The sequence below is a fragment of the Ailuropoda melanoleuca genome, chromosome 12 (assembly GCF_002007445.2).
Source record: "Ailuropoda melanoleuca isolate Jingjing chromosome 12, ASM200744v2, whole genome shotgun sequence".
NCBI classification, from domain to species: domain Eukaryota; kingdom Metazoa; phylum Chordata; class Mammalia; order Carnivora; family Ursidae; genus Ailuropoda; species Ailuropoda melanoleuca.
This window is the reverse complement of record NC_048229.1, coordinates 23,960,417-23,983,339: the sequence shown is the minus strand read 5'-3', so window position 1 is coordinate 23,983,339 and position 22,923 is coordinate 23,960,417. Positions and strand designations below refer to the sequence as shown.

Genomic DNA, 22,923 nt, shown 5'->3' with positions numbered 1-22,923 from the left:
CCGCTGTCTCGCCGCCTTTCCTGGACCAGTCCGGCCTGGGCCTTCAACGCGGCCGTGGCGCTGGCGGTGCTGGTGGCCGCGGGCCTCGTCGTCTCGGGCGTCTACATCTTCTTCCTCATCCCCCACGCCGCCGCCTCCGGCCCGGTGCTGCCCCAGCTCGTGGCGCTCGCGCCGGCGCCCGGGTTCTCCTGGTTCCCGCCACGGCCCACACCGGGGACACCCTGGACCCCTGCCTGGACGCCGCGCCCCATGGGCCCTGACCTGGACGCCGCCCTGCCAGGGGCTTCGGAGGACGTGCTGGAACCTGAGGGGGGCTCCGATGACACGGCGGTGGCTGAGGGGATGCCGGACAGGCCCTCGGACCGAATGTGGGGGGCAGAGGCTGGTCCGGGCTGGGCCCCGCGGGGACGGGGTGGGAGGAGATTGGGGGGGCCACGGTAAACGCATCTGTGCTGCAGGTCCCGTCTCCAGGCCTGGGTACCTCCGTGTCCTCCTGGTGGCGCCCTGCCAGGGTCACTTACCGTGATCCTAGGAGAGGCCTTAGCAAGGTGCAAGGAAAGCACCTGTTTCTCCGAGGGAGACTTAGTGGGACCATTCCAGGCATCATCACCACGGAGCAGGGACCCTCTCAAGGAGCAGCCCCTGCCTTCATTCCCAGAAGGACCCTCTGGGAGCCCCATGACCCCAATTACTGTGGGCATCCAGCTGAGGCTGCCCTGACCCCCATCTTTGAAAAGGTCCTTCTGGGAGGTACTCCTAAACCTGGTCTCCATGAGAGTCCAGTTGGGAGTACCCTTGATCCTCATCCCTCAAGGGAGTCCAGCTGGGGAACCCTCTGACCAACATCGTGCAGGTACCCTGCTAGGGGCACCATCAGTCCGTGCGGAGGGTCCTACTGAGTGCACCCCCAGTCACCATCAGACCCCTGGGGGAGCATCCTCAGCTAGCAGCTAGGGCTGGAGGCTCTGATTTACTCATCCTGTGGGCTCACAGCAGGTGGCCGGAGGTCCCTATCTTTTGTGGCAAAGCTGCTACTGCTGTTAGTCTCTGGTCATCCCCTGCCTGGCCCATTGCAGTCCTCCCCACCCCCACCAAGGTTGTGGAGTTTATTTTCCACTCTGCTTGTAGATTGGGTCTGGGTGGGATGCAGCTGTTTCCATGCTGGTCCTGGGTTGTCTCTCCACACACATGGCTGGGCTTGGGCTTGAAGGGTCAGGGGTGGCCTGGCCAGGGCTAAGGAGGGACACATAGGGCCTGAGCCTCAAAGATTAGCTCCCACTTGGTCCTGAGCACCAATTTGCAAATGGGAGCCTTGAGTACTGCTACAGGTCGTGGCTTCTGGGATCCTCCTGATATGCTGTGGAACAGCTGTGGTCACCAAGTCTCAAAGAGGCCAAGGTTGCCCTCTGGGTCGGTGCCACATGATTTTCGGGTGGGTGCTCCTGGATCTTCCTGGCCTGCTAGGAGACACCCTGGCCTCTCTCCCTGGGTGCTAGAACCCCCATCAACCCCATTTCCACTCGTTAATTTCTTGGGGCCAGTTATTGCACCTCCCCCTCCAGAGCTCCATCAACCTTTTTGGGCATCCCTGCTGTTCCCCTAGGTGGAGCCTCACCCCTGGATAGCAGCCTACGGGGAGGGCAGCTCTTGGGTTCCTGTCCTCCTCCTCCTCTCAGAAGCCTTCCGGCGTTAGTCATCACAGGGTGGATGGCTGCCACCCTCTACACAAACTGAACACGGGCCTTCTGTTTCCCCCCGGTCTCTGGGGCCCTCATCCTGTCCCACTTTGCCCAGGGTCAGGGTTCTGTGTTTTGTGGGTGGGAATCTGGCATTTTCCAGAGAGAAATGTGACTTCTATGGGGCTGGAGGCTCTTGTTTGATTTGTTTACATATGTGTCCTCAGTGCCTGGCATACAGGGGGTGCCAAATACTTTTCTGGGGAGTGACAGCATTGCAGGTGACCAGGAGGCAGCCTGGGAATGCCTGTGGGCACCCTAGGCTCAGCTAGCTCCTAGCCACCCGGATCTAGGCATGTCAGCGAAGCTCCTTTTGATGGGAGCTGCTGCTTCCAGTTGGGAAGCCAGAGGGGGGAACATCGGGACATCCAAGGGAGTGTCTTTCCAGACTGGTTCTTGTCGCACACCCAGGTGCCAATGTCACCCACAGGGGCTGAGACCCGTGTGCTGGGTCACTGGGCAGCCATAGCCCAGCCCACACAGGGAGGGGACTTGGTCAGGCAGGAGCAGGGTTGGTGGTCTGTATTAGTTTTCTCTGACTGCTGCGACAAATAACTGAGTCCCTTAGAACAACACACATTAATTCTCTTATAGTTCTTCAGGCCAGGAGTTTTGAAATAATTTTTACCTAGCTAAAGTCAAGTGTCCTCAGGGTTAGCTCCTCCGGAGGCTCCAGGAGAGAATTTCCTTACCTTTTCATCTTCTAGAGCTGCATTCCTTGGCTTCTTCCTCTATTTTCATATTTTGTTTTTATTTTTTTAAGTAATCTCTACGCCCAATGTGGGGCTCAACTCACAATCCCAGTTCAGGAGTCCCATGCCCTACTGACTGAGCCAAGCAGGCACCCTGTCTTCCTCTGTCTTCAAAGGAAGTAGCATAGCATCTTCAGAGCTCCGACTGTCCTTCCTCCCTCTTTCACTTATAAGGGTACAGTGATCACATTGAGCCCACCTGGATAATCCAGGATAATTTCCCCAGATAAACATCTCAATTTGATCACATCTGCAAAGTCCATTTTGCCATTTAAGGTAGAAGATTCACGGATTCTGGGGATTAGGATCTGGCTATCTTTGGGGGCCATTATTCAGTTTACCATAGAGTCTCAGATATTCATCTTCTCATCCCTTCCCTCCTCTGTCCCAGGCTGGGAGAGTGGGGAGGGGCAGAAGCTGGGCCCAGCCAGTGGAGTCAGAAAGGGGCCCTTAGCTGGTGGTGCACAGAAGGGGCAGAGAAAATGCTCTCTGCCAGAGGGTGTTCAAGAAAGGCTGCCTGGAAGTAGACCTGTATCTTCGAATCAGCTGGCATCACGGCAGAGGGACCTGGGGCAGTAAGGGTGTGGCTGAGGGCAGTGGGCAGGGCTGACACCCCCCCCCAACTACTGTCCCCCTAGGGGCTAGGGAAAGTACGGCTTCTCCACTCTCCCAACTGGGAGACTGAAGCCTCAGTATCTCCTCCCTTAAAATGAGGTTGATGACAGATCCCAGGGGTCCTGAACATTCTTGTCTGCTAACTACTACCTCAGTGCCTGCCCACCCACTGCCCACGAACAAAGGGGCTGCCCGAAACCACTTGGGGCCAGGATGATGGGGGCCTCCTCCCCACCCTGGCCTACCAGCTTCTGTGACCACCCAGAGCTATGCCCGCCCCGCCCTCCCTCTGCCCACTTTAGCCCTGCTGCATAACCATTCCTCATCTGCTGCACCCTTGCGCCTCCTCCTGGGTCCTGGTGCCTGTGAATACCCAGAGAGGGGGAGTCAACCTCAGTGGCTGGCATGGTGCCAGAGACGCCAGACGTCGGTTCTCTCTTCTGTAAAATGGGGGAAAATAAACATTTTACTTGCAGGAAAAATTAGTCAATCTACAAGTATTTATTGAGCACCTGCTGTATACCAAGGGTGCATGGGGACACCTCAGGAACAAGGAAGGCCCTCGCATGGCAGATGACATCCAGAAAGCTGAGCAGAGGAGCCATCATCTTGGCCACACCGCCTCTCCTGTCAAGCTCATGGAGTCCCCAGTTCCCCAAACCCTTTCCAGGTTCTCCCCCAGCTCTGGCCCTTTGCCGCCAGAGGGACACCATGTGCTCCATTCTACAGGGATCGGGCGAGCCTCTCCTCATGAGAGTCAAAGAGGCCCCTGCCAAGAGAGAACAAAGCCGAAGAAGCCACAATGCCTTTTCTGACCTAGCCTCAGAAGTCACATTCTGTCATTTCCCCCATATGCTATTGGGTACCCTATTCACTATGGAAGGGAACTAGGTGAGTTTGTGAATACAAGACAATGAGACCCATGGAGGTCATTTTGGAGGCTGGCCCTCTACCTAATGTGGAGTCACCAGCATGGTCCTTCTGTCTTCTTCTTCTTTTTTAAAAGATTTTATTTATTTATTTGACAGAGAGAGAGACAGCCAGTGAGAGAGGGAACACAAGCAGGGGGAGCGGGAGAGGAAGAAGCAGGCTCCCAGCGGAGAAGCCCAACATGGGGTTCGATCCCAGGACTCTAGGATCAGGATCTGAGCCGAAGGCAGACGCTTAATGACCGAGCCACTCAGGCACCCCCGTCCTCTGTGTTCTTTAGCCAAGCAGGCCTGTGCCATTCCTCTGGACCTACTCTCCCATGACAGAGTCCCAGGCCTTTGGTTCAGGCTGAATCCCCAGGGTGATAACCCTGTCACCCTTTCTGTGAGTGTGGGTGAGGCAAGGGAGAAGCCAGTGCCAGCCACAGTAGCACCAAGTAGGGAGTGTGTCAGAACCAAGGAGAGAAAGGGAAGAATGACTGATTTCATTCTTACCTGTCTCCAGGCCCCCAAGTCTTAAGGGAGGGAGGAAATATGGAGCTGTGGGTGTTGGTGGGGGTAGGGGTGTCGGGGGTGGTGGTTGACTCTTTTCCAGGCCCCTTGCCCTCTGATGTTGGAGGACTGGGAGTGAAGCATTGTAGTGGTTCAGACCTGGAGCCATCTGTATTGTTTCCACATCACCGCTGGGGGAGGGCACGCAGGGTGGCGCAGGTGCTAGGAACCAGCTAGCCTGTTGCTGAAGGTGTCCGAGATCAGAGATCTGTGCAGGAAACTGGATTTGCTGCCCTTTCTCTGTGCTGTCTGGAGCCAGCTGGCACAGATTCAGGGGCCTAGTGAGGCGCCAAGGCAGCTTAATTGTTTCGTAGTGGAAGCCTGACTCATCCCAGGATCTACCCTGTCCCACAGCCTTGGAGAGCCACTGCAGTCAGCCCTGCCCACTGTACCACTGTGCAGGAAATATCCCACCTATAAGAGTGTCTTTGTATACCTGGAGCCTTGATCCACCCCAGGTCATCTGTGCCATCAGTGTGATTTGTGGTGGGGGCTTTAAGCCTTGCTGCATCAGTGTGGTCTGTGGGGGACCAGAGACTGAGGAACTAAGGTCAGTTACATGGGCGCCGCACACCTTCGTTACTGTCTCCCAACGAAAACCCTGGACACCAAGGCTTAGGTGAGCGCACCTGGTGGGGACACTCCACATGTGTTGTCATATATATTGTTGCCGGGAGAAGTGAGTGCTGCCATGTGAGTCGGCTGGGAGAGGACACATGGAAGCTTGCGCCTGATCTTTCCTAGTCCCTGTTCTATATGCCTCTTTCCTTTGCTAGATTTTAAATGATATCTTTACACTATAATAACTGCAAATAAAGGGTACCTGGGTGGCTCAGTGGGTTAAGCAGCCGCTTTCAGCTCAGGTCATGATCCTGGGGTCCTGGGATGGAGTCCTGAGTGAGGCTCCTGGTCTCCTGCTCAGCGGGGAGTCTGCTTCTCCCTCTACCTGCCCCCCCCGCCCCGCTCATGCATGCCCACGCGCTCTGTCTCTCTCTCTCAAATAAAATCTTTAAAAAACCCCAAAACTATAAGAGTATAACAGATTTTCTGAGTCTGTGAGTCCTCTGGTCAATCTTCAAAACGGAAGGCTCTGAGACGGCGTTGCCGCCTCCTACCAGCTGCTGACCTGTGACTGGAAGGGCGCCCCAGCAGTCTTCACTCGCAGGCAGTTCTGGGCCGGGCACACTATAGCTGTTATGTATGGCCACCTCTACCATTTCCCTCTCTAGCAAATTCCTTCCATCCATTTTTGTTTTACATACAGCTTTTGCCAAGTTCTGGTTAAATTCTTCAACTCTGTAACTTAAAAAACCTTTTTTTTAAAAGTTTTAAGTAATCTCTATGCCCAATGTGGGGCTCAAACTGATGACCTCCAGATCAACAGTCGTGAGCTTTACTGACTGAGCCAGCCAGGTGCCCTAGCTCCGTGACTTCTTCATCAGGAGCCAGAAAACTTTTTGTGCAGTTTCTAGCCACTAGGCAACTCTGTCATTGTAGTGGCTAGTATCAAATTACAAGACACAGGAGTATTGGCAAGGATGTGGAGAAAAAGGAACACTTGTGCACTGTCCGTAGGAGTGTAAACTGGTACAACTGCTATGGAAAACAGTATAGAGGTTCCTCAAAAATTGAAAAAGAGCAATACCACACAGTCCAGTAATTTACTGAGGAAAATGAAAACATTAATTTGAAAATATATATGCACCCCTATGTTTATTGCAGCATTATTTCCAATAGCCAAGACACGGAAGCAACCCAAGTGTCCATCAATAAATGCATGGATAAAAAAGACGTGTTATGTATATGCTGGAATATTACTCAGCCATAAAAAAAGAGAATGGATTCTTGCCGTTTGCAACAACACGGATAGATCTAGAGGGTCTCCGGGGTCCACTCCCATGATGTTCTGCAAAAGGGACTGTAGAGCCCTCAGCTGCCAGAGACACGCACATACTGAGCAGTGGAAAGTCCCGGGTCATCCACGACCTCTGCCCACATCCAACTGCCGATCTTCCTCCCCACACCCCCTTTTCCTCCAGCCAAGGTCCTTAGGTCCTCAGCTGCTCAACGGCACAGGGGACGACTCGGGGCGGCCGCGGGCACACGCCGGCTTCTGCGGAGGCCACGGTTCGGCTACGTAGCCCGGGGGCCGTCCCGCTACGGTCGGGGACGCCGAGGGTCGAGGAGACGGCACATTCTCTGCGGTGAAGGCGCATACCTGGCGTGGCGGGACCCCCCATACCCCCGTGCCGTCCCCGCTCCCGTTTCCGCCGGTTGGGGGAGCCTTACGGACTCCCTCCCCCGGCGGCCACCCGGTACCGAAGCGAAGGGCGGTCAGAACTGAAACTGGACAAACAACCTTCAAGGGCTGATGGCCGAAGTCCCGCCCCCGCAGCCCTCCCGGAAACGCCCTGTCCTGGGCCCTTATTGGTCAGCTCCGAGGCGTCGTCGCAGTGTCTTCTGGGTAGTGTAGTTCCCGCCGCGGGGCCCCCAGTGCCCCGCGTGCCGTGCGTGCCCCGCGTGCCCGGGGGCCGAGCCCTCTGGGTGCTGCTACACAAGCCACGTGAGCGCGCGGTCCGTCGTGGTATCTTTGCCGAGCCGTGAGCTCCCAGTCCTGGCTCCGTCTCTCTGAGACTCGTCCGGACTGTGGGACGGGCTTCCTCTCACGGAGGTACCCGCCCGGGCCGCGCGCTCTCCCGAGCCTCCTCACCGGTCCTCGGTCCCGCCGCCCCGGCAAGTGGCACCCTGGGCCCCGAAGGCATTTTACGCAGGACTGGGTGGGGACTGAGGCCATCCATCCCTCCGCAGGGCTGGGGTCGGGTCTGCTGACACGTGGGACCCAACGAGGCGTCCGCGTTTCAGGGCGCGTCTTCGCTTCCAGGGTCGCCGGCGGCGGCGGTGATGACCGGCCCCGCGCTGGTGAGTCGAGCGTGCCCCCGCGGCCCTACTCGCTCAGACCCCCGTGTCGGGGATGTTGGCATCCTCCCCGCCGCCTTCGCCTCCCTGCCCCTCTCACTTGGGCTTCGGGAGTCACATCTGGCCGCTAATCCAGCGGTTATGCAGAAGGGTTCCCATCTCTGTCAGTCATGGGGTGTGATACGGAAAGTGTGAAAGACACAGCATCCAGCAAGTGCTCGGTAGTGAGGCTGAGCAGGGAGTGTTCAGGGAAACACAGGTCCCACCTAGGTCTTTTGGGAACAGAGCCAGCGCAGGAGTCAGGCCTGGAATGGATCTAGACCTCTGTTCTGAGGGTGCTGGGAGTCGAGATTTCGGGCAGCGGAGGGAGGTGGTCTGACTTAGGTGTTGGGAGGCTCCCTCTGGGTACAGAGGGAAGAACAGACTGTGCTGGAGGAAGGCACGGAGAGGCTCCTGGTGATGGGTGGCTGCCCCTGGGTGCTGGCAATGGAGATGGCAGAGGTGCTTATACTCTGTATCCGTTATTTCAATAGGACCAGCCCAACTGCTGGATGTGAGGCAGTGAGAGACACTGACCTGTCGAGTGGCCTACACGTTTGCACTCAGTGGTTTGATGGATTGAAGATCTATCAACAAATGTGGAAGTTGGGGGCTAGAGTAGATTCCAGGGACAGGATCCGGAGCGTGGATTTTGGAGAGTTTAAGTGTGATATATCCAGGAATGGAGGCACCATGTAGGCACCTGGATGTGCGGCTCTGGAATTCTGCAGGATCAGGGCTGGACAGATCCAAAGGGTAGGGCTAGAGAGTGGGACTAGGGACAAGGAAGGACAGTGATGAATGCCCCAACAAGTTGTGGGAAGGGAGGCTGGGGGCCAAGGAAGACCAGATGTTCTGACGGTGCAGTTGGAAGGTGGTGGTAGGTGTCACTAAGGCACTGTGAAGTCTGGGCCTATGTTAGCAGGGAATGAAGAGGGGGAGTGGCAGGGGGCCGAGGCTCCTGATTGGCAAGTGGACCTGGGGTGCAGCCTGTGGCATGGCAGTGATGGATGTAGGGGTAAGTGGGCCTGGGGTTGGGCTGATTCACCTGTCTGCAGGCTCACCAGGCTTTTATAACTGCCCTCTTTGGGGCCTGAGGGTTTTCATTCAGGGTTGCAGAGGCATTCAGCGGCAGATGGGGGGGTCGCCTGGGACACAGGCAGTGTCCCAGCCCAGTGGGGTGGACTCTGAGTACGCCTCAGAGCGGGAGAGGAGGATCATGCAAGTGAGAGGACAGCCTGTGCAAAGGAGAGTTGAAGAAGTCCAGCATCTCAGAAACCCAGTTGTAGTTCTAAGTGGCTGAATATTGAAGCTAGGAACAGGGCCAGGGAGGGGAGTCTTTAATACAGGGCAGGAGGATGCCTGTGGCAGTGGGCCATTGGAAGTGCCGGCAGCCTGGAGCAGGATAGGGTTGCAGTTGCTATGCCGTGCAGTCTCAGGACACCACATGAAGAGTGGCATGTGGGGAAGCCAGGGAGTTGCCAATGGGGTGAACTGGTGAGGTTGTGCTGGAATGGTGTGGGTGCGGAACTATGAGGATGTTGAGTATGATATGTGCCTGATAGGCGGGAGGGCCAACTGAAGGGCCTTGGGAGCAGGTATCTGGCCCTAAGGAAGAATGGTGAATATAGGTTTAGTTGCATCTGAGAAGTGTGATGTGAGGGACACAGAGGGAATGGGCTGGGAGGAGAAAGGGTGAGGCCTGTGTGCCTGGACCAGAACATTGGTGGCATCCATCCTGTTGTTGCTGTGGGATGAATGCAGAATCTGATAGGAACATGAGGAGAAAGTCATCAATGGCACTGTGACCTTGGTATTCTCTCTGAGGTAGAGTTCTAGAGGGAAAAGGAAGCATCAGGATGTGGTGGTGGTGGGGTGTTGAGCCTCTAGGAACCTAGGATGTCAGTGAGAGATAGGATAGTATCCTTGCATGTCAAAGGCTTCGATGTGTCCCTTTGATTGGTTTTTCTGCCCAATCCTCAACCCCTAGGATCGGCGGAACCCATCACTGCAAGGGAGGCTCCTTAATGTAACCCAGAGGCACCTATACTGTGATGTGCTGTGGGAGAACTTTGAGCTCATCGGCTCTCTGGGTGAGTCCTTACGCCCACCCGCACTATACTGAGTACCCTCTGTCTTTTCCCATGAGAAGTTCTGTCTATCCCAAAGCTGGACCAGAGGGGCTGCTTCCTTCCCAAGTTCCCTATGGGGGGGTGCTGTGGGTGCTGTGACTGGGGCAGATGAACTCTCCCTTGACTCTTTGAACAGCCCTGTGAGTAGCCCCCAATAGGTATTACCTCAAGACTTCATAAGGTAGAGTTTGGGGGCCAGGTCTTTCACAGGTGTCAGCTGATCCCACCAATCTCAGCCTGTCTCCAGCTTGGTGACCCTGCTGGAGTCACGGCCCCTTTGTGCTACAAATGTGCCCTCTTCCTCTGCAAGTCTTTGTGCAGGACTGCCCAAGTCCTGGGGCAATCTTGATCTTATGTACTATTTTCATTTAGTGTTAGATTTCTGGCTATGTGGGTCAGACAATACCAGTTCACGAAGGGAAGCTCAGATCACGTGGCATCATCCCCTGGTTAGGCATTCAGTCTTTGTCAAAGGCCCATTGGCAAACTAGAGACCGTTTCTCTATTTTTTTTTAATATTTCATTTATTTATTTATTTGAGAGAGAGAGCACAAGCAGGGAGAGCTGCAGAAGGAGAGGGAAAGGGAGAAGCAGGCTCCCCACTGAGCAGGGAACCCCACATGGGGCTCGATCCCAGGACCCTGGGATCATGACCTGAGCCGAAGCAGATGCTTCACCAACGGAGCCACCCAGGCGCCCCGAGACTGTTTCTCTCAAGTCGAGGAGTTATCTGCCTGAGATGTACAGAGGTCTGCGCGCTGATTGTCCTACTGCCGTGTGCTGCAGGCTCCACACAGTGTCCTGACACTTCCAGTATTGTTGCCTCTGCTGTACCCTAAGGCCTGGGTGGTCGAGCAGTCCGAGGCTGTTTCAGAGCCTTCTCACTTTCTGTTCCACTGAACACAGGAAGCCTGATGGCTGACTTGGTAGATGGTTCGAAGCAGTAGATTTGGATGTTGTGTGGTTTACCTCCAAAATCCAAAAAGTCCTACCAAATGGTTTTGTTTTTTAAAAGATTTTCTTTATTTATTTGACACAGATAGAGACAGCCAGCGAGAGAGGGAACACAAGCAGGGGGAGTGGGAGAGGAAGAAGCAGGCTCCCAGCGGAGGAGCCTGATGTGGGGCTCGATCCCAGAACGCTGGGATCACGCCCTGAGCCAAAGGCAGACGCCCAACCGCTGTGCCACCCAGGCGCCCCTACCAAATGTTTTTTGATGGTTGGTGGTGCGAGGAGGTGCAACGATTAGATGGGCTATCTCAACCCACTCAGGTGATTGAACTCCTGAGAGCTTCACTGAGGTGGCAGGCCCCTGAGTTTTTGTAGGATTTGTTTCCCACCCTTTTGTTTGTGTATTTCTTACAAGCTATCTAAAGTAGTTGCTGCTTCTCGCTCGTCAGATCCACACAGCATGTCGTAATGAAGTGGGCCAACGGGATGTGTGTGCAGTATCAAGACAGAGCAGAACTGATGTCATCCTGAGGCAACGACGTGAACGTACACTGTGGTTTGGTTTGAGCAGATAAAAGCAAATGGTTTCTGGTGTTGCTTGTAAATTGTATGGAAGAGAAAGCACCAGGCAGTTCCTTGGCTGCAGGCCGAGTGCCCGGGCTCTTCTCTGGAAGAACAGCTACGGTTGGCGGGTCCACGGTCATTCTCCAAGATCCGTCTGACTTCTGCTCAGGCCAGACTAGTGAGTTCAGTGGGGTGTGAGGGGTACCACCACCTCCGCTCCTTTCATATCGTAGCTCATGGCATTAGCCTCTGCAGTTCCTCCAGGGATGCTTTTGGTTTTCTTTTCTTTTTTTTAAAGATTTTATTTATTTATTTATTGGAGAGAGAGAGAGAGACAGAGATAGTGAGAGAGAGAGAGAGCAGGAGCAGGGAGGAAAGGGAGAAGCAGAATCCCCGCTGAGCAGGGAGTCCAATGCGGGGCTGATTCCAGGACCCTGGGATCATGACCTGAGCTGAAGGCAGATGCTTAACCAACTGAGCCACCCAGGCACCCGTACTTTTGGTTTTCCATCTTTGCAGGGAGTGGAAGCTTCAGGGGCTTGCATTTAGCCCTTCTTAGCATAATGACTTATACCCCCAAGTATTTCTTTCTGGGGAATGCTGTACTCAGTTATTCACTGCCAAAGACCTCTTTAGGCCAAGGCATTCTGGCTGCCTGGACATCACTGTTGCCTGTGATGGCGGATGTGCCCCCCTTGTATTTGGTAATTAAGTGCTGTCACTTGGCCTCTGCTACTCATGGGATCATCCCGTAGAGAACAGAGAGCCCATCTCCATGGCAGCATCTCCTACAGTCAAAACTGGTTTACAAAAGAGAGCAACCAGAGAGATTTTCAATCCTCTCGCTAATATATTTCTCAATTATCTTAGTGAAGGGAATGTCTTCTGTGTCTTTTTGTGGAGCATAGTTGGGAGATGGTGTTGTAATTATTATTGCTGCTGTAACAGATTACTACAGATTAGCAGCTTGACGTGGCACAGATACACTCCGTGTTTTATTGTCCCATCCGCTACCAGTCAGTGCCCTAATATTCACATGAGAACGTGGCAAGATTGCCATTCCAGTTGATATAAATCAGTCACCTGCACAATTGAGTTTTGTTTGATTTTTAGCATCTTCAGCCCTGCAGCTGTAAGAAATCAGATTCTTGTGGGGATGTCACGGAATCCATCTATTTCTCAGACTGTGGCTTGAGCTGATAGTTTAAGAACCTGAATATATTCTGTTCTTTCTGTAAGTGCTGTTCTTTCTGTAAGTGCTCCAGCATCCTTGCAGTTGTCATTACTGCCATAAAAGTGAAGTGCACTAGCCACTTGGACTAAACAAGGTAGTAGCTTGTTTAACTGATACCACTGCATGCCCTGGGTTACTCTCATTCTATATGGCAAGGAGCTCTGCATTGTGCTCGTGTCGCAAACACAACTAAATCAATCTTCAAATTCCATCTTTGTAGGCTATCTCCTGGAACTATTCCCAGTACCAGTATCAGTATCAATTCCAGCATCAGTACCAGTTCTGTATCAATTTGGGTTCAGTCAGCAGAGAGAAACCACACAGTGCTTTGAACAGGGAAGATTCAAAATAAAGTACTATTAACATCACCAGAGGATTGGGATGAGTAGGGGGGCTGGGTACTGGAGAAGATGTGAGCGCTCATGGAGAAGTTGCACAGATAGCAGCAGACCACCAAGGGAGCACACAGCAAGTGGGAAACAAACCGTGTTCATCCTGCAGTTTCTTCTCAATGCCCTCTACTAACAGAGGTTAGCATCAGGGGCGCCTAGGTGCCTCAGTCGGTTAAGCCTCTACCTTCGGTTCAGGTCATGACCCCAGGGTCCTGGGATAGAGCCCTGCATCGGGCTCCCTGCTCAGGGAGCCTGCTTCTCCCTCTACCACTCCCCCTGCTTGTGCTCTCTCTCTGTGTCAAATAAATAAATAAAATATATATTTTTTAAAAAGGTTAACATCATGCAAGCTTGCAAAGAAAAATATTTAAAGAATCCATTTACACAGCGGAGGCAAATGGGTGAATTTGGAGCTGAGAGACAGTTCGGTGATAACCAGCACAGTAACCTATGCAGAGCTGTCCAACATTGACCTATTCTACACATGGCGTGAATCATGCACATATCCTTCTGCGTCACACTCGAACCAGCTGCTGTGCTGCAATGACTTTTTCATGGGACTGGACACATGCCTCTTCACAATGCTGTCACCAGTAGCCAAGGCCCTGCCAAAACCCTTTGCAGAGAAGTGAGTTGGAGACCATAGCTCTCCTTCCACTTCTGCTGTGTCCTCATCTCTGTTGAGATCTTTCACATTCTGTCGTCTGGCTGGGTCCTAGCCTGCAGGGTCAGCCCTTCCATCCAGAACCCCCCACCCCCAGCTTCACAGGACCTTCCGGCAATCCCATGGACTCCTTCCTGAGTGTGTTGACTTGCACTGGTGATGAAGGTGCTTCCTCGTCCAATCCTAGCACTCAGTTCACTGACATTTCTCTGCTTTCACATTGTCTGTGTCAAGTGGAAGAGGAGGAGGACACCCTCGAGCAGCTGAAGAGCTATTGGGCCCACTCATCAGAACACCCCTTCATGTGTGGGGAGTGTGGCATGGACTTCCAGGCCAGCTTTGGCCTCAGCCAGCAACAAGCCGCTCACAGTATGGGGAAGCTACTGAGCAGCACCAGGGAGACCTTCCCTCACAGCTCCATCAGGCAGCACCCAGGAGTCCACACCGGACAGAAACCCTTCAAGTGCAACAACTGTGGGAAATCTTTCCTGGAGAGTTCCCAGGACCCTGGGATCATGACCTGAGTGGAAGGCAGACACTTACCTGAGCCACTCAGATGCCGCTAGAATACCCTCGTTAGTCCAACTAATGTGGAAAAGTCTTCAGCTGCAGCTCCAACCTTATTCCACTCCAGAAGGTTTGCACTGAAGGCCTTACGAGTACAGTGAAAGTGCCTTCAGCCACGGCTATCGCCTTGTTCAACCTCACATCAGAGAGAAGACTGTGAGGGCGCCACTGCCAGAAGTCCAACCTTGTGATAGTTTTCTGTTTCTGTGTAACAGTTGCAGTTACTAAAACATCCATTTCTTAGTTCACAGTACTGAGGTCAGAATTCTAGCACAACCTCCTACTAGAATGAAGGTGCTGGCCAGACTGAGTTCTTGTCTGGAGGCTCTGGGGGAAAATCCATCCTAGTCTTATGGATTACCATGGAAAAATCTTTTTTGGGGAGGGAAGGGCAGCAAAGCAGGGTTTAATGAGCGATAGTGAAGCTTATTGAATGATAGAGTACAAAGCTCCCAAGGAGGGAGGGCCCCAGAGGGTTGCCCTACAATGGAAAAGTCTTGAGGTCATCTTAGAATTCTGCCTACCACTTTTTTTTTAAAAAGATTTTATTTATTCATTTGAGAGAAACAGAGAGCACGAGCAGGGGGCGAGATCTAGAGGGAGAAGCAGACTCCCCGCTGAGCTAGGAACCTGATGTGGGGCTCAATCCCAGAACCCAAAGATCATGACCCGAGCTGAAAGCAGACACTTAACCATTTGAGCCACCCAGGCGCCTCTGCCTACCATGCTTTTAAAAGGGCAAAAGATCTGGACACCTCAGCAAAGAAGATACACAAGCGGCAAATAAGCATAAGAAAATATGCTCAAGATTGTATGCCCTTAGGGAATTGCAAGTTAAAACAATATCAATACATATGTATTAGAATAGCTAAAATCCAAAATACAACAGAAGTTACCAGAACTCTCATTCACTGCTGGGGAGAATGCAAAATGGTACAGCCACTTTGGAAGAGTTTGATAGTTTCTTGCAAAGTTAAATATAGTCCTACTATATGATCCAGCAATCACACTCCTAGGAATTTACCCAAATGTGCTGAAAACTTACATCCACACACAAAAAAAGGCACACAGATGTTTGTAATTGCTCAGAACTGGAATCAACTGAGATGTTCTTCCATAGGAAAATGGATAAAGAAACTGGCACATCCATACAATGGACTATTATTCAGCAATTAAAAGAACTGAGTTGTCAAGCCACAAAAAGGACTGGAGGATTCTTAAATGCATTTTGCTAAGTGAAAAAGTCAGTGTGGAAAAGGCACCCACCATACAATTCCAACTTTATGACATTCTGGGAAGGGCAAAATTTAGAGACAATAAAATCGTGGTTGATGGGGACTTGGGGGAGGGAGGGATGAATAGGTGAAGCACAGGGGTTTTTTCGTGCAGCAAAACTATTCTATATGATACTGTAATGACTGACATGTGACATTATGTATTTGTCAAAACCCAAATTATGTTCAACTCTAATGTAAACTATAGACTTTAGTTAGTAATAATGTATCAATATGGGTTCATCAATTATAACAAATATACCACACTACAGATGTTAATAGTTGGGGAAACTGTACGGAGAGACCAGGAATATGGGAACTCTGTACTATCAGCTCAATTTTCCATAAACCTAAAACGTAGTGCTCTAAAAGTAATGTATATTAATAAAAACTAGAGTAATATTGGTATATAGATGGCAGAAACTTAAAAAGTGAGCCAGACTAGAAACAGTCACTGGGAAAGTCCTGTGATTTTCATGTGCAGTTCATACTGGGCTACTTGGAGTACAGCTGGCTAGTTTCAGGCAGTGTCTGTACAAATCTAAAACAAGGTTCTTCCGTGACAGGCTCAAGGAGAGTCATACAATGAACTTAAGAGCTGCGCTGTTTTGAGGGAAAAGTGTCTAGCAATAGGGCACTACTGGAAATAATTAGGGAATCTCCATTAAAAAATGTTGGCGTTGAACATGATTACATTTATAATCAGCAAATATGGTGTGCCTGGGTGGCTCAGTCGTTGAGCGTCTGCCTTTGGCTTGAGTCATGGTCTTAGGGTCCTGGGATCAAGCCCTACATCGGGCTCCCTGCTCAGCGGGAAGCCTGCTTCTCCCTCTCCCACTCCCCCCGCTGGTGTTCCCTCTCTTGCTGTGTCTTTCTCTGTCCAATAAATAAATAAAATCTTAAAAAAAAATCAGCAAATATACTAATAAACATTCTTTAATAAGCAGAAAACATCATGTGCTTGTTAAAGAATGGACAGAGTCCTGGGGCACCTGGGTGGCTCAGTCATTAAGCATCTGCCTTCGGCTCAGGGCGTGATCCCAGGGTTCTGGGGTCGAGCCCCACATCAGGCTCCTCCGCTGGGAGCCTGCTTCTTCCTCTTCCACCCCCACCCCCCGCTTGTGTTCCCTCTTTCTCTGGCTGTCTCTCTCTCTCTCTGTCAAATAAATAAAAATCTTAAAAAAAAAAAAAAAGAATGGACAGAGTCCCAACTGAGGCTTTTATCTCAGTGACCTGGATGTCCCACTCTCTCTTCCCTGCTCCTGATGAGCAGGGACTTGGGGTTGTCTCCTTGTCCAATGTCAACCAACCCAAGAGGCACTAAAGGCTGAAAACATGATCCCAAACAATGATGTGAATCTACACGAAAAAACAAAAAGCACCAGTAATTATGTATAAGAAAGTATAAATGCTGTTTCTTTTTTTTTAACTTATTGTAAAAGCAAGTGTATAAAACTATTTACATAACTGTACTGTTTGACCTATAACACACAGAAATATATTTGCCATTAGCAGCACAGTGGAAGTGGGTGGACATAACTATATTGGCTTAAGGAAATGACTACAGAGAGTATCTCAAATTCAATACATGGGTATATTTATTTGTCCAACCTCATCTAATTTTGCACTTGAAATGAGTGCATTCTGTTTTACATAAGTTACACATTAATAAAGTTGACTAAAATTCCAGTTAGAAAATGGGCAAAAACTTGAGCAGATATTTCACTAAGGAAAATATATGGAGAGCAAATATATACATGAAAAGATGTTCAATAGCTATTGCGGGTGGGGATGTAGAATGGTGCAACTACTCTGGAAAACAGTTTGGCAGTTTAGCATCCACTTACTGTACAACTCTACAGTTGTATCCCTGTGCATTTATCACCTTGACACACACAACAATGAAAACTCATGTCCACACAAATATGAAAACAGGTTCATAGAAAACTGAATTCAAATGTTCATGACAGTGTTATTTGTAATATCTAACAATGATAATGATAATAATAATAATGTAGACACCCCAAATGGCCTTCAGTAGGTGAATGGGTAAATAAACTGTGGTATATCCAGATAATGCAATACTAGTCAGCAATGAAAAGGAACAAGCTATTGATAACACACACCTTGGATGGATCTCAAATGCATTATGCTGAGTGATAAAACCCCACAGTATCGCCCATCTATGCTATAGGATTCCCTTTACATGACATTTGTGACATGGCACAGTTGTAGTGATGGAAGACAGATCAGTGGTGGTCAGGGTTGGGAGAGGGTACGACCTAAGTGTTAGTTAGAAGTTTCTTTTTGAAATGGAACAGCTCTGTATCGGACTGTGGTGGTGGTGGTGACAGGAATCTACATATGTGATAAAATTTCACAGAACTACATAAAAAGTATATGTGAAAATTGGTGTTTTCTGAATAAGGTCTGTAGCTGAGTTAAAAGTATTGTGTTAGTACTGTTTTCCTGGTTTTGACATGTACTGTGGTTATGTAGAACGTTATCATTGAGGGAAGCTGGATGAAGACTACATGGGAACACTTTAGCCACTTCTTTCAAACTACTTCAAAATAAAAAGTATTTTAGGGGTGCCTGGGTGGCTCGGTCGGTTAAGTGTCTGCCTTCAACTCAGGTCATGATCTCGGAGTCCCTGCGATCAAGCCCCATGTCAGGCTCCCTGCTCAGCAGGGAGCCTACTTCTCCCTCTACCCCTCACTCCCTCCCCCCCACCCCGCTCATGCTCTCTCTCCCAAATAAATGAATAAAATCTTTAAATAAATACACAAATAAATAATTTAAAAAATCCCTTGAATGTGTATGTCCAATTGAAAGGGGAAACATAAATAAAGGCACTATGAAATTAGAGGACTATCTATTAGAATGGCTAGCAGAAGGTAAACACACATACTACCCTGCTTTCAAAAGGGATAGGCACACAATTTGCAGGGTACACAAGGACTCTCACCAGCATTGCTATTGTCATAAGACCCTCACAGACACTGCTGGGCTTCTGTGGGAGCAGTGGGGTAAGAGGTCACAGCCACCTCTCTGTAGGGTCATTGGTCTCATCTGTCAACCTAGAAAGTGTACTTTGATAAGGGAGCACATCATAAAATACAGGCAGGACTCTTGCCCAAGGGACGTATTCTTCTTTTAAATTTTTTTAGAAAAAAATTTTAAAAGACTTTATTCATTTGTTTGAGAGAGAGAGCATAAGCAGAGGGNATAAATAAATAAAATCTTAAAAAAAAATCAGCAAATATACTAATAAACATTCTTTAATAAGCAGAAAACATCATGTGCTTGTTAAAGAATGGACAGAGTCCTGGGGCACCTGGGTGGCTCAGTCATTAAGCATCTGCCTTCGGCTCAGGGCGTGATCCCAGGGTTCTGGGGTCGAGCCCCACATCAGGCTCCTCCGCTGGGAGCCTGCTTCTTCCTCTTCCACCCCCACCCCCCGCTTGTGTTCCCTCTTTCTCTGGCTGTCTCTCTCTCTCTCTGTCAAATAAATAAAAATCTTAAAAAAAAAAAAAAAGAATGGACAGAGTCCCAACTGAGGCTTTTATCTCAGTGACCTGGATGTCCCACTCTCTCTTCCCTGCTCCTGATGAGCAGGGACTTGGGGTTGTCTCCTTGTCCAATGTCAACCAACCCAAGAGGCACTAAAGGCTGAAAACATGATCCCAAACAATGATGTGAATCTACACGAAAAAACAAAAAGCACCAGTAATTATGTATAAGAAAGTATAAATGCTGTTTCTTTTTTTTTAACTTATTGTAAAAGCAAGTGTATAAAACTATTTACATAACTGTACTGTTTGACCTATAACACACAGAAATATATTTGCCATTAGCAGCACAGTGGAAGTGGGTGGACATAACTATATTGGCTTAAGGAAATGACTACAGAGAGTATCTCAAATTCAATACATGGGTATATTTATTTGTCCAACCTCATCTAATTTTGCACTTGAAATGAGTGCATTCTGTTTTACATAAGTTACACATTAATAAAGTTGACTAAAATTCCAGTTAGAAAATGGGCAAAAACTTGAGCAGATATTTCACTAAGGAAAATATATGGAGAGCAAATATATACATGAAAAGATGTTCAATAGCTATTGCGGGTGGGGATGTAGAATGGTGCAACTACTCTGGAAAACAGTTTGGCAGTTTAGCATCCACTTACTGTACAACTCTACAGTTGTATCCCTGTGCATTTATCACCTTGACACACACAACAATGAAAACTCATGTCCACACAAATATGAAAACAGGTTCATAGAAAACTGAATTCAAATGTTCATGACAGTGTTATTTGTAATATCTAACAATGATAATGATAATAATAATAATGTAGACACCCCAAATGGCCTTCAGTAGGTGAATGGGTAAATAAACTGTGGTATATCCAGATAATGCAATACTAGTCAGCAATGAAAAGGAACAAGCTATTGATAACACACACCTTGGATGGATCTCAAATGCATTATGCTGAGTGATAAAACCCCACAGTATCGCCCATCTATGCTATAGGATTCCCTTTACATGACATTTGTGACATGGCACAGTTGTAGTGATGGAAGACAGATCAGTGGTGGTCAGGGTTGGGAGAGGGTACGACCTAAGTGTTAGTTAGAAGTTTCTTTTTGAAATGGAACAGCTCTGTATCGGACTGTGGTGGTGGTGGTGACAGGAATCTACATATGTGATAAAATTTCACAGAACTACATAAAAAGTATATGTGAAAATTGGTGTTTTCTGAATAAGGTCTGTAGCTGAGTTAAAAGTATTGTGTTAGTACTGTTTTCCTGGTTTTGACATGTACTGTGGTTATGTAGAACGTTATCATTGAGGGAAGCTGGATGAAGACTACATGGGAACACTTTAGCCACTTCTTTCAAACTACTTCAAAATAAAAAGTATTTTAGGGGTGCCTGGGTGGCTCGGTCGGTTAAGTGTCTGCCTTCAACTCAGGTCATGATCTCGGAGTCCTGCGATCAAGCCCCATGTCAGGCTCCCTGCTCAGCAGGGAGCCTACTTCTCCCTCTACCCCTCACTCCCTCCCCCCCACCCCGCTCATGCTCTCTCTCCCAAATAAATGAATAAAATCTTTAAATAAATACACAAATAAATAATTTAAAAAATCCCTTGAATGTGTATGTCCAATTGAAAGGGGAAACATAAATAAAGGCACTATGAAATTAGAGGACTATCTATTAGAATGGCTAGCAGAAGGTAAACACACATACTACCCTGCTTTCAAAAGGGATAGGCACACAATTTGCAGGGTACACAAGGACTCTCACCAGCATTGCTATTGTCATAAGACCCTCACAGACACTGCTGGGCTTCTGTGGGAGCAGTGGGGTAAGAGGTCACAGCCACCTCTCTGTAGGGTCATTGGTCTCATCTGTCAACCTAGAAAGTGTACTTTGATAAGGGAGCACATCATAAAATACAGGCAGGACTCTTGCCCAAGGGACGTATTCTTCTTTTAAATTTTTTTAGAAAAAAATTTTAAAAGACTTTATTCATTTGTTTGAGAGAGAGAGCATAAGCAGAGGGGAGAGGGAGAAGCAGGCTCCCCGCCGAGCAGGGAGCCCAATGTGGGGGCTTGATCCTGGGACCCTGGGACCACAACCCAAGCCGAAAGGAGATGCCCAACTGACTGAGCCACCCAGGCAACCCCCCAGGGATGTATTCTTACATGCCACACCATTCACAATGGGAGAGAGGAAAGAATAATTCCCTCTGGACTACAGAGAGAGAAGGGTCTATACTGTTTCAAATTCACTGCATAAATTGTGATCCTAGTAATTCTTCTGTATCTCATACTTTCATATCCACACACTTCAAACTTGCATCAAATTTAACCACTATGTCCTGCTAGATGCAAAATGGTACACAGAGGCAGGGGGGTCAGAACTTAGGGAGTCAGGCTGAGCTGAGTTTGTACCTGGGCTCGCATGAGATTGTGGGTACAATGCTTACCCTTCTCTATGTCCATTTCCTTATGTATAAACTGGGGAAATTATAATCTCAGGCTGTGGTGAGTGGGAATATCAACATTGGGATGCCGGCAGTGAAAGCTCAGAATCACCACTCAGGCCCTGTATGGCTGTGTGGACACTCCTACCTCCAGTCACACTCCACAGCCCTTCAGGGAGGGGCAGAGGGAGAAGCCGACTCTCCTCTGAGCAGGGAACCCAACACAGGCTCTCTTCCAGGATCCTGGGATCATGACCTGAGCAGAAGGCAGACTGAACCCCTTGGTAGAATGTGTGGGGGTTGCTCACAGCAGCCTGGGAGAGGAGGTAGCATGGCCTGGGCCAGAGCTCCAGGACCAACAGCAGTTTTCAAGGGGAACATGGCATGAGCTGAGAAAACAAGTTTTCTGGTTGTGGGCGTGAGGAAGCCAGTGGCCTGACCCAGAGAAGCCAGCAGTGCAAAGTTCTCAAGCATCACCCTGGGGTAGGCTTCTCGGGGACCCGTCTAAGTGCTCTGTTCTTCCTAGGAGCTCAGTACCACATCCTCCAGGAGGCATGCGTCTGAATTCAGTGCAAGACATCCAGGAGCTGGGTTCTTCTCCTGCCAGCCTCCTATCTGGATATGCCCAGGACCCTTCTCCCCGACATCAACAACACGCTCACCCTCCTCCACAAGGCCGCCTACTTGAGTCGGCACCATGGCTTGACACGGGGCAGGCTACCAGCCTACTGTCCTGTGAACATGTGCCACACCCATCCCCAGAACCCCAGACCTGCCTGAGTCCAGTGGCCCAGGCATCGAAGACTCAACGCTTCTAAAATCCAACTGCTGATCTTCCCCAACACCGCCCCCCTCCTGCCAATGTCCCCTGGCCTCTGGTCCCCAGCTGCTCATTCAACTCGGGCTGTAGAATCTTTNTCCCCTGGCCTCTGGTCCCCAGCTGCTCATTCAACTCGGGCTGTAGAATCTTTTCTTTCTTTCCCCCCCCCCCCCGTCCTTTTTAAAAAAATATTTTATTTATTTATTTATTTATTTTGACAGAGAGATAGAGCCAGAGAGTATAAGCGGGGGCGGGGGGGCGATGGCAGAGGGAGAGGGAGAAGCAGGCTCCCCGCCGAGCAGGGAGCCCGCGGGGCTCGATCCCACGAGCGTAAGGCAGACGCTGCACCTACCGAGGCCCCCAGGAGCCCCTGGAGGGTCTTTTCTGAGCTCCGTCTCCTGCTCTGTGAGGCGGACACAGCGTCAAGCGCGATGGCTCCCCGGCGGTCGCGGGCACGACGGGCTTTGACCGAGGGGAGGCCCGAAGGTGTCACCTCTCTACGGCCTGGGACGCCAGGGCTCGGGACACTTGGTGCGCTCCCGGCGCGAACACTGCGTGCGGCTCGCTCACACCGTCCCTACTCCGGTTTCCTCCGCCCAGAAGAACCTCTCAGACTCCGCCCTCCACGCAGCCTCGCTATCCGTCCCCCGGGTGTCGCTCTGAGGGAAGAGTCCCGCGCCGGAAGTCCCTCCTCCACCCGCGCGGCTCTTCAAACGTTCCTGTCCTGGGCCGTCATTGGCTACAGTGGCACGAGCGCCCAGCAGTGCCCTCCCCTGTCGCCTTGGCAACGAG

General features: G+C 50.2%; 2 protein-coding genes across 5 annotated transcripts in view; both read left to right on the top strand.

Annotated features, from left to right (window-relative positions):
* RNF225 (ring finger protein 225) overlaps positions 1-3,576 on the top strand; it is a 6,178-nt gene extending 2,602 nt beyond the window's left edge. Inside the window, exon 3 of the mRNA XM_034638038.1 lies at positions 8-3,576. Within this exon, the coding sequence (XP_034493929.1) occupies positions 8-441 (434 nt within the window). The 3' untranslated portion in view covers positions 442-3,576. The remainder of the gene's footprint in view (positions 1-7) is intronic.
* Positions 3,577-7,043: 3,467 nt separating this feature from the next.
* Positions 7,044-21,958, top strand: LOC105241075 (zinc finger protein 883-like). 4 transcript variants are annotated; one of them, XR_004619217.1, is made up of 3 exons: positions 7,044-7,503; positions 9,530-9,632; positions 21,838-21,958. XR_004619217.1 is itself a non-coding variant. In XM_034639397.1 (3 exons), exons 1-3 carry the CDS (start codon positions 7,486-7,488, stop codon positions 13,998-14,000), a joined length of 411 nt encoding a protein of 136 aa, XP_034495288.1. In that variant the 5' UTR covers positions 7,045-7,485; the 3' UTR covers positions 14,001-15,374. The 4 variants fall into 4 exon arrangements, 1 of the variants encoding a protein (XP_034495288.1); XR_004619216.1 differs by lacking the exon at positions 21,838-21,958 and adding an exon at positions 13,147-15,374; XR_002144219.2 differs by lacking the exon at positions 21,838-21,958 and adding an exon at positions 11,072-13,083 and having other exon boundaries at positions 7,045-7,503.
* Positions 21,959-22,923: the final 965 nt, after the last annotated feature.

Bases quoted from the DNA above. Each gene is read 5' to 3' on its own strand.
- LOC105241075 (XM_034639397.1), top strand. The intron at 9,633-13,710 runs GTGAGTCCTTAC...GTCTGTGTCAAG, and splicing joins TGAGCTCATCGGCTCTCTGG to TGGAAGAGGAGGAGGACACC.